Here is a 15,958-nt window from a genome sequence, read left to right on the forward strand (position 1 = left end):
CCCCACGGGAAAGGGGAGAAACAACATTTGGTGCTGAGGCCAGGATTAGTCAATGAGGAGCCCGCAACCTTTCAGGGGTGTGGGGGTCACAAGGCATCCAAACTCCACCTCTTTCCTCTGCCCCGCTGTGAAGGGGGGGAGAGAGCAACCCGCCTCGTGACAGGGGGCTGGCCCATCCCGCCCTAGCCCTGAAGAGGGGGCGGGGCAGGGGGAGTCCTATAATTGGACAGGTCTGGGATCCGGTCCCTTGCTCAGACCCCGGAGGCTAAGGACTTGTTTCGGAAGGAGCTGGTAAGACAAGCTGGGCTGGGAGTTCACCCAGGGGCCTTGGTAAGATTTGGGCTGGGGACCTTGGGATCCCCTGGAGTCCAGGAAACAGGCACAAGAATTGGAAAAGCAGGAAGCACGATAGAAGACTTGGGGGACAAACTAAGGACGTGAGGTAACTAACCTTTGCCAGAGTCAAAACAGATGAAGGAGATGCAAGGGTCGCCTCCGGGAGTACGGGTGCACGGCGTAAGGGCTCGGGCTCAGCTCGGTGGTGGGGCCGTCCTACAGTGGAAGAGCCACGGAGCCTTTCGCTGCGTTTATATAAATAACTACTGATTTCCATCACAAATCCCCACGTAGCCCAGGTAGTTTCAAATTGACGTGCCTTATGCCTAAGTGTCCGAAGTTCTGGGATTGTGGGAGGGTACCACCTTGCAGGGATACAGAATGATTAAAAACCCCGTGTTAAATTAGCACAGAAAGCAGGGCTTAGCCTGGAAGGTAGAAAGGGGAACGGAAATTGGACCACCTCTGGAGTGGAATTTGAACTCTAGGAGAGGGAGCTGGAATTTTTGGCTGGGGATCCACCCCGGGGTGCTGAGATAGTGAACCCAGGAGGGGGAGGGAACAGCAGATGCTCTATTTTGGATATGTTTGTGATCCGGGAGGGGAGGAAGCGTGGGGCTCTCTGGGTGGCCGCAGTTCCCCCACCCCTTGGTGTTCAAAGACAGTTTTTCCCTCCGCAGACTGGCCAATCACGATTGTGAAGATGAAGGCTCTGTGGGCCTTGCTGTTGGTCACATCGCTGACAGGTATGGGGCAAGGGCTTGCTGTGGTGGCTCTCTCTGAACTCCCCTCTGGACTCTGTTCTAGCCCTAGATCTCTTCTGCTAGCAGGTTGGGGCTGGGTCAGTTCTGAGACCTCACTGAGATTCAATAGCCGGGCGCAGCTATTTCATGTACTCTTTAGGCCTTGGTTTCCCCTAGCTAGCCATGAGAGGATTCGTAGCTCAGTGGGGGAAAGTGTTTGCAGTAAAGCTTGAAGTCTTATCACTAAGACCAACATAGTGGAAGGAGAGAGCCAATTCCCTCTGGTGTCCTCTGACCTCCAAGGGCACACACACACAGACACACCATAAAAAGTTGAAATGTGTAATTTCTTAGTTGCTTTTCAAAAGAGAGGTATACATTTCCTAACTCCGCCCAGCCCAGTCTCAGCTCCGTACTATATAGGATACAAGAAACCCATGCTTGTAGGATCTAAACAGACTCCCCGGCCTCCAGACCCACTGTTGCTTCAAAGAGACCCAAGAGCACTGTAAGTTCTGACCCAGCCTTGAACCTACTTTACAACAGGATGCCTGGCCGAGGGAGAGCCGGAGGTGATAGATCAGCTCCCATGGCAAAGCGACCAGCCCTGGGAGCAGGCCCTGAACCGCTTCTGGGATTACCTGCGCTGGGTGCAGACGCTGTCTGACAAGGTCCAGGAAGAGCTGCAGAGCTCCCAGATCACACAGGAACTGACGTGAGTGCTCAGCCCTTTTCACCCTCAGCACTCGCTGAATATCCAGATCCAGGGTCTCCTCCTATCTGGGCACCTATCCCCTTCTTGTTTCCTTTCTTCATTTGTGCGTACACCAGGTTGGCCTTGAACTCTCAGCCCTCCTGCCTTTAGCCTTCTGGATCCTGGGAGGAACAGGCATTTATTTACTTGGTCCATTGGCTTTTGGCTTTTTGAGACAGGATCCCAATCTGTAACCTCTAGCTTTGAAGGCTCTGCAATCTCTCCTTCGTCAACTTCTCAACTTCTGGGAGTGCGGACGAGTACCAGCACACTTTGCTCTGTGGTTCCCCTCCCACCCTAGTTTCTGGCTCTTCTGGCTCTGCCTCCATCTTCCCGTGTTTCCTCTGGGTCTGCAGAGTACTGATGGAGGAAACTATGACGGAAGTGAAGGCTTACAAAAAGGAGCTGGAGGAACAGTTGGGCCCGGTGGCGGAGGAGACACGGGCTAGGCTGGCCAAAGAGGTGCAGGCAGCACAGTCCCGTCTTGGAGCCGACATGGAGGATCTGCGCAACCGACTCGCGCAGTACCGCAACGAGGTGCAGACCATGCTGGGCCAGAGCACCGAGGAACTGCGGTCACGCCTCTCCACACACCTGCGCAAGATGCGCAAGCGCTTGATGCGGGATGCCGAGGACCTGCAGAAGCGCCTGGCGGTGTACAAGAACGGGGCACGCGAGGGCGCTGAGCGCGGTGTAAGTGCCATCCGTGAGCGCCTGGGGCCACTGGTAGAGCAGGGTCGCCAGCGCACAGCCAACCTGGGAGCTGGGGCCGCCCAGCCCCTGCGCGATCGCGCCCAGGCTTTGGGTGACCGCCTCCGAGGGCGGTTGGAGGAAGTGGGAAACCAGGCCCGTGACCGCCTAGAGGAGGTTCGTGAGCAACTGGAGGAGGTGCGCTCCAAGATGGAAGAGCAGACCCAGCAGATACGCCTGCAGGCCGAGATGTTTCAGGCCCGCCTCAAGGGCTGGTTCGAGCCACTAGTGGAAGATATGCAACGCCAGTGGGCAAACCTGATGGAGAAGATACAAGCCTCTGTGGCTACCAGCCCCATTATGTCCACCCCAATGCCCCAGGAGAATTAATGACCATCCCTCTCCTACCCCCTGCGGCAACATCCATGACCAGCCAGGTGGCCCGGCCCTGGCCCAAGCACCACTCGGGCCCGCTGGTGGCCCTTGCTTAATAAAGATTCTCCAAGCATGCACTGAGTCTCTGTGAGTGATTTCCACACAGCTTCAGCCTCAGTTTATCGCTCCTGCTTCTCCTACATAGCACGCATTTCATGGCTATGTCACTGTAGAGGGAGGCCAGGTGCTTTATTGCAGCTCTGATTTGGTCGGTTCCGCTTCGGTTTTGCAGCAATAGAGATAAAGTCTAGGCGCTAGCAACCGTAAAGGACAAGTGCTGTACCACTGAGCCACGCCCACAGCCCCTCCCTGAGGGATTCTAAACAGGGGCTCTACCACTGAGCCACGCCCACAGCCTCTGGGGGATTGGGGGGGGCTCTATTTAGCTATATCCACGCCTCTTTTTAGTCAGAAATAGGATCTCAACTGATTTTCTTGCACTCACTCTAGCCTATTTTGACCTTAAATTATTTGAATCTTTGTCTTCAGTCTCCACAGGAATTGAGAAAGGTGTGTACAACTTTATGTCTGTCTGTTGGGCTACTTTTCCCAACTTAACAACTGTTCCACAGCTAGAGAATCAACACGTAAGAGACCAGAGTCGCCAGGCGGTGTTTACTTTTCTCCTTGCCTTATCCCACCTCCATCCTAGTCTTATCTGATACCCTCTCCTTGATAGTCTCTTCTCAGTTCCCTTCTAGGCTTCCTTTTCTGGTTTCCTGTTTTCCTGATCCTGTTACCTCACCCTCCCGCTGTTTCTTTTGTGCTGGACCTTTGGTCGGCCCTTTCTATGTGTTCCTCCCAACTTAGCTGGGTCAGAGGGAGTCAGCCCCACTCCTCCTCCCCTTTCTCCCCTGCCTGCCTTTCGGTTTTCCCAGCAAGTCGATGGATGGGAGTGAGTTCAGGCTGGGAACACAAAACTATTCTCCCATGTCTTGGCACTCAAAGGGGTTGTAGTAGAAGCTGGAGAACCTCTGGCTGGCTTCCCCTCCCACCCCCTCAGTTCTCAGGGACCCAGCAGGGCTCCCACCAACAGGGTCAGGCTAGGGCTTGAGCTGTGTCTTGGGTCAGGCCAAGGCTTCAGAACTCAACTGCCTCTGGCACACCCTGAGCCTGCAGCTTTTCCTGGCACCAAACTCAGCATTATCTGGAGGCAGACACCACTCCCACAGCTTCATCAGGCCCAGTGAGAAGATGGGTCAGTGGGCTGAGTGGCAGGGTCCTGGACAGCCACACTTCATGCCCAAGGGCCAGGATCACACTCCCAGAGCTTCATTACCTTCAAATATCGAGACGTGGGAAGAGCATAGAGGGCATGTCTTCCTCTGAAGACCTGAATCATTGTGATGTTATTTAAGCCACGCTGGCCTTGAACTCTGAACCCTCCTGCCTTATCCCCAAAGACTGGAATTACAGGTTCATGCCACCAGACCTAGCTGGGAGCTCAGTTTTGAATTCTACAGAAGAGATTTTGTTTCCGTGGGTTTGAAACAAGGCCTCAGGTACCCTGAGCCAACTCACCGTAGAGCCAAGGATGACCTTGAACCCAAGTCCTCAGTGCTGGGTAGACAGTGTGTGATCCCAACCCCCAGTTTTATGTGGGGTAGCATCTATGGTTTCTGTATGCTAGACAAGTAACCAACTAACTGAGCCACAGCCCTCCTCAACCCTTTGTTGTTGGTTTTTAATCCAGATCTCATGGAGCCCTCAAACGCACTATATAACCAAGGCTAGCTCTGGTCTTCCTGCCTCTGCCTAACAAGTGACAATGGGGTTCATTCAGGGATGACCAGGGGCAGAGCCTTACTTCTAACAAAGGAGGAGCCCCGCCTCCCTATGGGCAGACCCAGAAGGTGGGACAGGAGCCACAGAAAGGCATTAGAGAACCAGGGTCCTGACAGGAGCCCTGGAGTACCGCACTGATCTTACTAAAACTCAGAGAGTCGTGGGGGAGTGTAAGAGCCAGGCAGAAGTGGCCCAGACCTTTAATTAGCAGGCAGACCTGAGTTCAAGGCCAGCCTGACGTACAGGGTGAGTTCCAGGACACCCAGGGCTACACCAAGAAAAAACAAGAAAAAAAAAAATCAGAGTTGCATGACTCGTAGTTTAACGACCTTAGCTGTGCCTCCATTACCTGTGTCGGAGGAAGCTCCTGTTGCTAAGGGAAGATGAAATTGAAAGCACCCGTTAGAGCAAAGGGGACATCTGTTACATTATTCAGATGGGTGTTTGAGGACTGAGCAGGACTCCTTTCAAGAAGAGGGTCAGGCCTGGTGCCCACAGGGACTGGAAGCTGTGAGCTGGCCCCAGAGATGTTGCAACCCAGCCAGGGTCAAATCTGTTCCACCCCTTTCACAACCATCCCTCTGTTTCCCCCCCCCACCCCCCAGCTGACACGTGGGTTGCAGGGGCACCAGGCCAGCCAACCTAGAGTCTGGGCCCCTTAGCCATCAGCTGCCAGGGGGGTCACTGGCGGTCAATGACAGCTCTGGGGGGGAGGGAAGGGCCTTGGATTCTAGCCTGAGAGAAAGGATGTGCTGGAGGGAGGGGGTGGGGAAGCAGGCTTGGGTCCTGGAGGGACCTAGGAGGCCCAACAAGATAGTGGGGGTGGGGGGCAGAGAGTGGGGGTTGTGCTGGCTGGTGGGGGGGCACTGTGGAGCTTTGCAAACTGAGAGGCTCTGCGGCTCTGACTAGCTGAAGAGGCAACTTCTAAGGAAGGGAGATGAGGGGATGCCAAGACCCCAGAGAGCATCAAAGGAGGTCTGAGGGTATCCAGAGTCAAAGGCATCAGAGGTGAGGGGAGCCAGGCCGCAGCATCCAGGACACGGTGTGGGCAGAGGCTAGTGGACCTGGAGAAGAGCTAGCCTGAGGATGCAGTGTGAGCTAGGGGTGAGATTTAGGGGGTGGGGGGAAGTTCGTAAGACCCCTAAGGTGGAACAACCTCAGAGAGAGGGTGAGTAGTGAGAGCAGCCTGTGTGAAGGTCATCGTGGGAGTGAGCATGCGGACCAGTGAGGAACCTAAATAAAATGTTTGGATGTGGGATCTGGCTCCCAGGATCCACCAGTATGGCAGAAGAGGATGGTTGTGTTGGTGCATGCCGGTAATCCCACCACACACTAGCAAGGCAGAGGCAGGAGGATCACAAATTCAGGCCAGCCAAAAATCCTACGTCAAAAAAAAAAAAAAAAGGAGGTGGGTACAGAGACAAGGGGGAGGGTCAGGGGGAGGGTGATCAGCCTGCTCCGCCCCCTCCCCAACTGGTTAAACCTCTGTGCAGGATCCTCCCACCCCTGCAGGCCTCCTGAGCGATCCTTAGATTCAGGTTAGTACTGGGGAAAGTGCTCCCCACTTCCTACAGATAAGGGTTGGGGTGGTGGGATCATGGCGGTGGGCGGTGGAGATGCCCCCTACCCGCGCGCTCTGCCTCCAGGTTGCCACCTCCAGCCAGAATGAGACTCTTCATCGCACTTCCTGTCTTGATTGTGGTCTTAGCCATGGCTTTGGAAGGTAAGAAAGAGGCTTGGAAATGTGAAGCTGGTCTTAGGCCTGCGGCTTAGAGGACCCTTGAGGGAGAGCTTTGAGGTCCCTTTCTGTGTCACCATTCCACTACCGCCCTCCCATCGTCCGCCACCCCATCTGCCAGGTGGTGCCTTTTATGTCAAGGTGGGTACTGCAGGAGACAAGTCTGTCCAGAAAAGACCTAGTAACCAATGACCCAGGATACCGCCTTTTGGGATTGGCTAATCCTCTTAGAAGGGGCGGGGCGTAAAAACAAGGTTGAACAGTGCGGTAAAGACAAGTGTCCAATACCCTCCCCATGCTAACGGGTTTGCTTGCAACCCTCTCGCTGCAGGCCCAACCCCCGCCCAGGCGGCCCCTGACTTGTCTGACGCATTGGAGAGCTTACCGAATAAACTGAAGGAGTTTGGGCACACTTTGGAAGACAAGGCCCGGGCAGCCATTGAGCATATCAAACAGAAGGAAATTTTGACCAAGACCCGGTTAGGACCTTTCGGGACACGGGAGGGTGTTCTCTCTCTCTCTCTCTCTCTCTCTCTCTCTCTCTCTCTCTCTCTCCTTTGTGTGTGTGTGTGTGTGTGTGTGTGTGTGTGTGTGTGTGTGTGTGCGCACGCGCGTGTGCGTGTGTATAAAAGCCCTAGCGGACAGTCCAACACTGACACAGTGTAGAAACAGTACCAGAGTGATTGACACTTTCCCTGACGTCATAGAACTGGGCCTCAAGGTGCTTGGAGTCTGGGGACAGGCCTAGTAACTCCTAGCCATCTGTTGGAGACAGTGGTAGTGAAGAGCCAAGCTTGGCAGCTCACTGGTTAGGATAGACCCTGGCCCCTCTTTGAGACAGGATATGACCTTGTCTGGGACTGAGAGAGAATAGGAGAGTTGGGGCAGGGTCGGAGCCAGAGTTATGCAATGCGTGGCTCTGCAGTTTAGACTGACCAAAGAGAGATTAGGGCATGCTGGGTTAAGATCCAAGCAACTACCCAGATGGTGGTATGCACCTTTAATCCCAGGACTCATAAAGCAAAGGCAGGTAGATTTCTGAGTTTGAGGCCAGCCTGGTCTACAGAGCTAGGTCTAGGACAGCCAGAGCTACGCAGAGAAACCCCGTCTCAAACAACCAAAAAAAGAAAAAAAGAAAAGAAAAGAAAGAAAGGCCCCAGCAAACTGAGAGGCTAAGGAAGTAAATCAGGTGTTTGAGACCAGCCTGGGTTACAAGGCAAGCCTCTAAGCCTCTGACCAAAAATGAAGAAAGAAAAAAAAAAAAAAAAAAAGCAAGAGGTTTTGACAGAGACCCTGAGAGGCACCTGGTAAGTTGTAAACGGGTTGGTTAGCCAAGTTGGCAATTAGACAAATTAAAGTGAAGTCTGAGTTTGATTACAAGTATCCAGCCACGCCTAAGGTAGGCTGGGAAGTTTCCTGTGGAGGGAAGTGCAAAGGCCCTGGGGCAGGAAGATCTGCAGATAAGAGAGAATGGTCTTCAAGACTAGGGGAAGAACTTGGGCCAGGGACAGAGGCCAGAATGTGTGGGGAATGCTCCGGCAAGGCAAGCGCAGGCTAGAGAAGGGGTGGGTGGAAAACTAGAGATGTGGGCTGTACCTGCACATGTTTTTAATCCCAGTGAAAAATAAAAACAAACAAGATCTTAAAAATACACACACCAAAAAAAAAAAAAAAAAAAAAACACCACACACACACACACAAGATAAGAAGATGGAAGGAGACTGAGAAAAGATTTCTGTGATTCAGTGCCTTCAGGATCTGAAGTTGATAACCAGAATCCACATCGTTAAAAAGTCAGTCATAGGGTTCAGTTAAGAGCCCTTGCTGCTCTTGCAGAGGACCGGGGTTCTGTTCACCGATGTCAGCATAGCTCACGGCTGTAACTCCAGCTCCGAGGGATCCAATCCCCTTTCTGGATCCGTGGGCACCGCAGCACAGATACAGGAAGATAAAGTCTAAGGACGTACAAACGCCAGGGGCCAGTGATGCACGCCTTCAGCCGTAGCACTCGGGTGGCAGAGCAGGCAGATCTCTGAGTTCAAGGGTATAGAGCTAGTTAATGGGTAGTAGCCAGGGCTATGCAGAGAAACCTGTCTCCCCCCAACCCCCTCCCCAAAAAAGAAAAAACTGAGTGGTGTGGTGCTGTGTGCCTTTACTCCACCGATGGGGAGGACAGACAGAGGGAACCCTGGGTCAGCTGGGACAGAGGGAACCCTGGGATCAACTGGGACAGACAGAGGGAACCCTGGCATTAGCTGGGACAGATGGAACTTTGGGGTCAACTGGGACAGACAGAGGGAACCCTGGCATCAGCTGGGACAGACAGAGGGAACCCTGGGATCAGCTGGGACAGACAGAGGGAACCCTGGGTCAGCTGGGACAGAGGGAACCCTGGCATCAGCTGGGACAGAGGGAACCCTGGGATCAACTGGGACAGACAGAGGGAACCCTGGCATTAGCTGGGACAGATGGAACTTTGGGGTCAACTGGGACAGACAGAGGGAACCCTGGCATCAGCTGGGACAGACAGAGGGAACCCTGGGATCAGCTGGGACAGACAGAGGGAACCCTGGGATCAGCTGGGACAGACAGAGGGAACCCTGGCATCAGCTGGCCGGCTGGCTGGCTATGCTAGAAGTCTGGATCAGGGACATGCCTAAGAAAGACCTGAGGTTATCCTTCATCATGTCACCTGCTAGCCACCTCTCACAGAGTGGTTGGCTTTGAAAGCCAAGTCAAGATGAAGTTCTTTTGAGTCTTGGCTTCACAGTGCCCTGATCTGGGCTGGGGGTGTGGCTCAGCGGGCAGAGTGCTAGCTTACCTTGCATGCTCAACACCCACAGTTTGGTCCCCAGCACCACATACATTTGGGAGGTGCAGGCAGGAAAACTGGAAGTTCAAGGCCACCGTCCTTAGCTACATATCAAGGTTGAGGCTAGCCTGGGCTACATGAGAACCAGTCCCAAATCCTCTGGTCTCTGTGAGGGAATTGGCAGGGACATTGACCCACACAACCCAGGGTTTTCATCCCACAGGATGTGAGGAGATGAGGAAAGGAACAGGAAGGGATGGGAAAGAAGCTTGGGGTGCCTTGGAGGGACCAAGCACTGACCCTGCCCCCCATCTCTCTCCAAAGGACCTGGTTGTCAGAGACATTCAGCAAAGTGAAGGAGAAATTAAAAGACACGTTTTCCTGAGAGCCTGGTGGGCCACCTCGCAGCAGCAAGGACGTCCTTTCGAAGCGCCAGGTCCCTCTTCATCACCAATAAAAAGCCTGTGGAGAGCAAACGCTTCCTGGAGTGCTTGGGACCGGGTGGGAGCTGAGGGCTGGTGCAGAGACTGAATCCGTTTGTCTGCTGTTTGTCTGTGTGCTTTTGTGTGTTTGGGTGTTTTGCTTGTGCGTTATTTTGTGCTCCACACACGCGCAGGACCTACAGAAGCCGGAAGAGGACCTTCTCCTGAAACCAGAGACGGTTGTGAGCTGCCGTGTGGGTGCTGGGAATGGAACCTGGGTCCTCTGGAAGAGCAGCCAGTGCTCTTAAGTGCTTCCCCTCTCCAGCCCCCACCCCTGTCTGTGTACTTTTCACATTACGGTTCTCCAAAGAATCTTCTTGAGGCCCCTGTTCACGTCCTAAAGGTAGTGAGGCTCGGAGAAGGAGAGTTACCGGTGCGTGGGCACACAGGGAGCGGGGAGGCGGGTTGAATGCCTGGTGTGATGGCTGGCTTACACTCTCCTGCTTTGGTGTGTGATCCACATGAATGCACAGAGCAATGTACTCATTAAGCTGCAAGTGGATAATGCAGAAGACTAGGAAACAGGGTGGGAGGGACCAGAAAGACATAGGAAACAGGGTGGGAGGGAGGGGCATAGGGAGGAACCAGAAAGACAGTACTCCCCTACAGATCTTAGTGCCCATGTCCCCTTCTCCAGGAAGTCCTCCCAGACCCACTTCTCCATTGCAGCTTCACCAAGTCTCACTACTTACCTTCTGAGGCCCCAGATGACAGGGCCAAGATTGTTGTCACCAGCGGTTCTGCCGCCATTGCCCAGCTGTGGCTGACCACAGTGCCAGTGTTGAATAATATCTGTTCAAAGCAGTGATTGCTTAATTTAAGCACATCAGATGTTTTGGCTTTGGGGTGTTCTGTTTTGTTGTTTGCTTAGGTCTTTTTTTTTTTTTTTTTTTTTTTTTTTTTTTTTTTGAGGAGGAGGGTGTTGTTCAATAATTGGCTCCGGATGGCCAATTATTATAGGCCAGGCAAACCCCAGGCCAAAGCATCCTGCCTTAGCCTTCTGAGCCTCCAGAATGTTGTGACTGTAGGTGTACACACCATGCTGGGCCTGTCTTTTCTTTTCATTACTGTTTAGTTAGTACGTTATTAAAGCAGGGACTGGCTGTGCTACAACTCCCTGTAAACCAGGCTGGGCTCCACCATCTTCCTCTGCTCCCTGAGCCCTAGATTAAAGGAGTGTGCCACCATCACCTGCCTTTATACACTGCACTCCCACAAAACCCAGGGCCTGACACATGCTAGGCATATACTCTACTACTGAGCCACACCCCCAGCCCCTCACTGGGGAATTCTAGGCAGGGGCTCTACCACTGAGCCACGTCCCCAGCCCATCATTGGGGGATTCTAGGTAGGGGCTCTACCACTGAGCCACGCCCCCAGCCCCTCACTGGGCATTCTTTCCTACCCTAATTTCTTTTCTCATTTTGGAGGCTGGGTCTTGCTCTGTATTTCCTACATAAACCAAGCTGGCCCGGAACTCACGGAGATCCCCCCTGACACTTCCACCCCAAGTGCTGGGATTGAAGGTATCACCTCTAACTCTTTGAACTTGAAGGCCGCCATGACAGGATGGCCTGTGGGCTCAGCGCAATATGGGAGACTCTCTGTTAGCCAAGTTTCTCCTTCTCTGACCTTGTCTGGGGAATTCTAAGCCCCCACACTTGCCTCTCCCAGAAGAAGGTCACAGCCTCAATTACACTAAAGGACCAATTTCCTTTTTCCTGACAAAACCTGTTCAGACAGCACCTGAGATTCCTGAAATGCTTCCCCATGTTAATGAGGCATTTTGGAATCCAAAGCCCCAAGCCAATGACCTCTGCCCAACCCGGATGTCCCTACCCTCAGTCCTCCTTCCCCTCCCCAAACTTTAAGCCTTCAATCACCCTAAGTAAAGTTGTTCTGCCTACTGACAGCAGGTCTGGTGTGGTCTTTCACCTTATGCCCTCACGGCTTCTGAACCCTTCCCACCTTACCCCACCCCGCTGGACACCTCTACTACCCCTTTGCCCTTGTAGATTGTATCAGCCAACGATTCTCGAGGGTGGGGAGACCCAACTGACTTACTTTATTATGTGTGTGTGAGCGTGTGTGTGTTTCTCAGTGAATGTGCTGAGATCTTGCCTGAGTTGCTTCTCTAGGTCCTGGGGATTGAAGTTAGGTCATGGGTCTTGGTGGCAAGCACCTTTATATCAGATGTGCTGCAGAGATGGCTCAGTGGTTAAGAACACGTAGTGACTTCAGTTCCAAGCATCCATAATGGGCAGTTCGCGACTATCTCTAATTCCACCTTCCACAGGGACACGCGTGTACAATACTCTCACAAGGTGTGCATAATTAATTAACTTTATTTTTTTACTTTTGGCATTTGTTTTTAGTTTCTTGAAATAGGGTTCCTCCATGTAGCCCCGGCTGTCCTGAAACTCACTCTGTAAACCAGGCTGGCCTCGAACTCAGAGATTTGCTTACCTTTGCCTCCATATTGCTGGGATTAAAAATGTGTGTCACCACCTTAACTACATAATTAATTTCTAAAAGACTTCTTTTTCCCTTTCAGAATAAACCAATTTTTTAAAAAATTCACAATCACAATACAGTTAGTTCAAGGAGGCCAAATAATTGCCTAGTAACCAACACCATGAACCTCAGTAAACATTTATAGTTAGATTTCTTTCCCGGCCATCCTGAAGCAATGGGGCTGTTAGAAATAAGGGTCCACACTTGCACTACTGATTATACAGAACCAATTTTACATCTTTTCAGCTTCAATTTCTTATTTATTTATTGTATATAAATACACTATAGCTGTCTTCAGACACACCAGAAAGGGGCATCAGATCCCATTACAGATGGTTGTGAGCCACCTTGTGGTTGCTGGGATTTGAACTCAGGACCTCTGGAAGAGCAGACAGTGCTCTAACCACTGAGCCATCTCTCCAGCCCCAGCTTCAGTTACTCGGTAGATTAAACCATTTGCAGCCCTGCACTGCCACAGCACCTCCTTGAAGCCCTCACAGAGCTTGACGTCACTCTGGTTCTGAGCACACCCCAGAAACTGCCTGATCTCTAGAGAGCAAGGTCCCAACGCCTGCTGGTCCTGCAGCTGGGCTCCCTGAGGCTCCGGGTAAGTGATGTCAGGTTTTGCAGATTCAGCATTACCATCTCCGCTGAAGCCCCCAGTGATGGCGTGACCCAGGGTGTGCCCCACCTCAGCCCACAGCCACACCCGCTGCAGTGGAAGCCATCTGGGCCATCAGGCCTGGCTGCCAGGTGCAGTAGCAGGTGTGCCAGCTGCAGATGGTGCAGCTGCTGCTGGAAGCTGAGCTGCAGGTGCTCTTCTGGGAGCAACCCTCATTTGAGGGGTCTGGCTGGTCGGAAGAGTCACGGGGAAGTGGGGCTCCAGTGTCCACGCAGCATCCTGCTTGTAGTCTCAGGGAGACTACAAACCTCCCTAAAAGAAATTTTAATACATATATATATTTTTAATGAGATACAGTTTCATGTAGCCTAGGCTAGCCTCAAACTTGGATGATGGTAAATCACACATCTTCCTGCCTTCAACCTCCCAAATCCTGAGTTACAGACTTCTGTCATCCACGCCTAGCTTTATGCAATGCTAGACAGAACTTCGGGCCTTCATGTGTGCCTAGTGAAGAGCCCCACACACTGAGCCACGTCCTCAGCCTCTCTTTCACTCCAGATTTCCTTGCTAGAGCCCTAAGCATCCATCTGGAGAAGTGAGCAGTTAGAAACGGGTGGAAGATGGGCGGTGACGGGAGGGGGGGAGTTGGGGTGCGGGAGGTACTGGAGGATTAAGGATTCTCAATCATGACAAGATTGGGGACCAAGAGGAGAGAGGAGAGAGCCGACTGGGAGCTTGAGGTCCGAGGATCACCGGGACCTTGAGAACAGCAGCTTCAGTCCAGCCTTGCTACAATGTAACTGTCTCAAAAACAAAAAGAGAGATCAAAGGAGAGTTTGCGTTAATTTCGCCGGCACTCTTGGCAAGAGTCCCGTCTCAGGGATGCTCCCAAAACCTAGGACACATGCTAGGGTGGCAGGATCACCAGCCTGTCCCAGTCTCTGATTTGATCCCTCCTCTTTCTTCCCCCAGCTCCCTCCCTGGCACGCTTGTTTTTCAATTGCCTCTGATGTCCACCCTGAACGACCTTCAGCCTGTCCCTGTCCCCAGGATGAGCAAACATTGCAGGCAGCAAATAGCAAACAGCCCACAGCCACCGTGTTATGCTGACTTTGACTTAAGGGCAAAGAACAGAGACCTTCCCCAGCTCCAGCTCCAGGCCCCCTTCCTCTTGGGCTGTCGGCTTCACGTGGAAGGTCACACACAGGCTGACCCAGGATGGTGAAATGGTGAAAGACAACTAGATTCAGACTGCAACCCCACCACCAACTACTGTTTCAGTTTCCTCATATGTGAAAAAAGAATGCCAGGTAGGGGCGTGGCTCAGTGGTAGAGCCCCTGCCTAGAATCCCCAGTGAGGGGCTGGGGCGTGGCTCAGTGGTAGAGCCCCTGCCTAGAATCCCCAGTGAGGGGCTGGGGGCGTGGCTCAGTGGTAGAGCCCCTGCCTAGAATCCCCCAGTGAGGGGCTGGGGGCGTGGCTCAGTGGTAGAGCCCCTGCCTAGAATCCTCCAGTGAGGGGCTGGGGGTGTGGCTCAGTGGTAGAGCCCCTGCCTAGAATCCCCCAGTGAGGGACTGGGGGTGTGGCTCAGTGGTAAGGCTCCTGCCCAGACACAAAACCCTCTCTGTTCAGTTCCCATCAGTGGCAAAGAAATCCCTAACCTGTGGAGAAACACCAAAGCAACTCCCTCTGGACCTTGAGCACAGTGTGTATAGGGAAGCACACACCAAATAAAGACCATCATACTTGGCTGAGTTGATGGAGTATTTGGTAATTTGTACTTGGCCCTGCATTGGAGCCCCAACTGTTTATTAAATTTGGTGTAGTGGCAAAGGTCAGTGATCCCAGCATTGGGAAGGCAGACACTAAGATGTTCACAGTTCTAGGCATGCAGGGCTTCATCAGGAAAAAAGAACAGAGAACCCTTATTTTAAAGTCCAAAGTCTGGTGTGGAGTTTTCCAGCTAGACCCCTGTCTCTGTTTCCTGTGTGCTGGGACTAACGGTCTGTGTTATCATGGCTGGTCATTTTCTTTTCTTTTTGTTCTTCAAGACATGGTTTTCCCATGGCCTCAGTGGCCTGGACCTCTGTAGACCAGGCTGGTCTTGAATTCACAGTAATCCATCTGCCTCTAACTCTGGAGTGTTGGGATTAAAGGCGTGTGCCACTACGCTTGGTTTAAAATCTTTTTTTTTCCCTCAAAAAATGAGTAAATAAATTGCAACTGAGTGTTACAGCGTGGCTTCTGATGCCCCCTGTCCTGTCTCTGGCCAGCTTACAAGCGGGGTAAGGTAAATCAGCAAGTCACATTTTAGTGTGAAGTAATCAACCTGCAGAAGTCTCAGTGCTGAAAAGGGATGGAGTTTGAGTGTAAACTCCATCTCTCTGCTGAGCGTCACCTAGGCTCAAACTCAAGAATCCTCGTGCTGAAGCTTCTCAAGTTCTGTGGTCCCAGACATGTGCCCCTGCCCCCGTGACCATGTCTTTTTTCATAACCAGACATGGGGATCCATGGTTTGTTGGTTTGTGCTTCTGTTTTCCCTTTTCTCTGATGTGGAAAAACAAAACAAAACCACAGAACACCAAATTTACCATTTCAGCCAGTTTCGGGTGTCTGGGTCAGCAGTGTTGAGACATTTACACGGTTGTGCAACAGACCCCGAAATCTATTCCTAAGATGTTTGCATCATGGCAAGCAGCAGCTCTGTGTGGTTTTTTTTTTTTTTTTCTGTCAGCGAGAAACTGACATGTGAGGAGCCATAGCAGGCCAGTAGGATGGCTCAGCCCTCCTCAGGAGTCTGGGGACAGGGTCACCCTGTGCAGTTGCTCCAGCTGCAGCTAAAAGACCATCAGGGGGAAAAAAAAAATATATATATATATATATATACACACTGCATGTATGTGAAGGTGTGAGATCCTCTGAAACTGAAGTTACAGGCAGTTTCAAGCTGCCACAAGGGTACTGGGAATTGAACCCATGTCCTCTGGAGAAGGAACCGGTGTTCTTGACCCCTGAGCCATCTCTCCAACCACCCCCCTCCATGTCC

At 52.3% G+C, this 15,958-nt stretch overlaps 2 protein-coding genes across 3 annotated transcripts; both read left to right on the forward strand.

Moving 5' to 3' along the window:
• Window positions 1-200: 200 nt before the first annotated feature.
• APOE (apolipoprotein E) lies at window positions 201-3,035 on the forward strand. 2 transcript variants are annotated; one of them, XM_080908280.1, is made up of 4 exons: window positions 201-291; window positions 1,017-1,082; window positions 1,626-1,794; window positions 2,190-3,035. In XM_080908280.1, the coding sequence occupies exons 2-4, from the start codon at window positions 1,040-1,042 to the stop codon at window positions 2,911-2,913; spliced, it is 936 nt and encodes a 311-aa protein (XP_080764406.1). In that variant the 5' UTR covers window positions 201-291; window positions 1,017-1,039; the 3' UTR covers window positions 2,914-3,035. The 2 variants fall into 2 exon arrangements, with proteins under 2 accessions (XP_080764406.1, XP_080764407.1); XM_080908281.1 differs by lacking the exon at window positions 201-291 and adding an exon at window positions 358-442.
• Window positions 3,036-6,408: 3,373 nt separating this feature from the next.
• Window positions 6,409-9,754, forward strand: APOC1 (apolipoprotein C1; the record flags this gene model as incomplete). The annotated part of the gene is made up of 3 exons (XM_080908813.1): window positions 6,409-6,466; window positions 6,813-6,960; window positions 9,618-9,754. 3 exons carry the CDS (start codon window positions 6,409-6,411, stop codon window positions 9,676-9,678), a joined length of 267 nt encoding a protein of 88 aa, XP_080764939.1. The 3' UTR covers window positions 9,679-9,754.
• Between the last annotated feature and the right edge of the window lie 6,204 nt (window positions 9,755-15,958).

This window comes from Micromys minutus (assembly GCF_963924665.1).
Source record: "Micromys minutus genome assembly, chromosome: 32".
Classification (NCBI taxonomy): domain Eukaryota; kingdom Metazoa; phylum Chordata; class Mammalia; order Rodentia; family Muridae; genus Micromys; species Micromys minutus.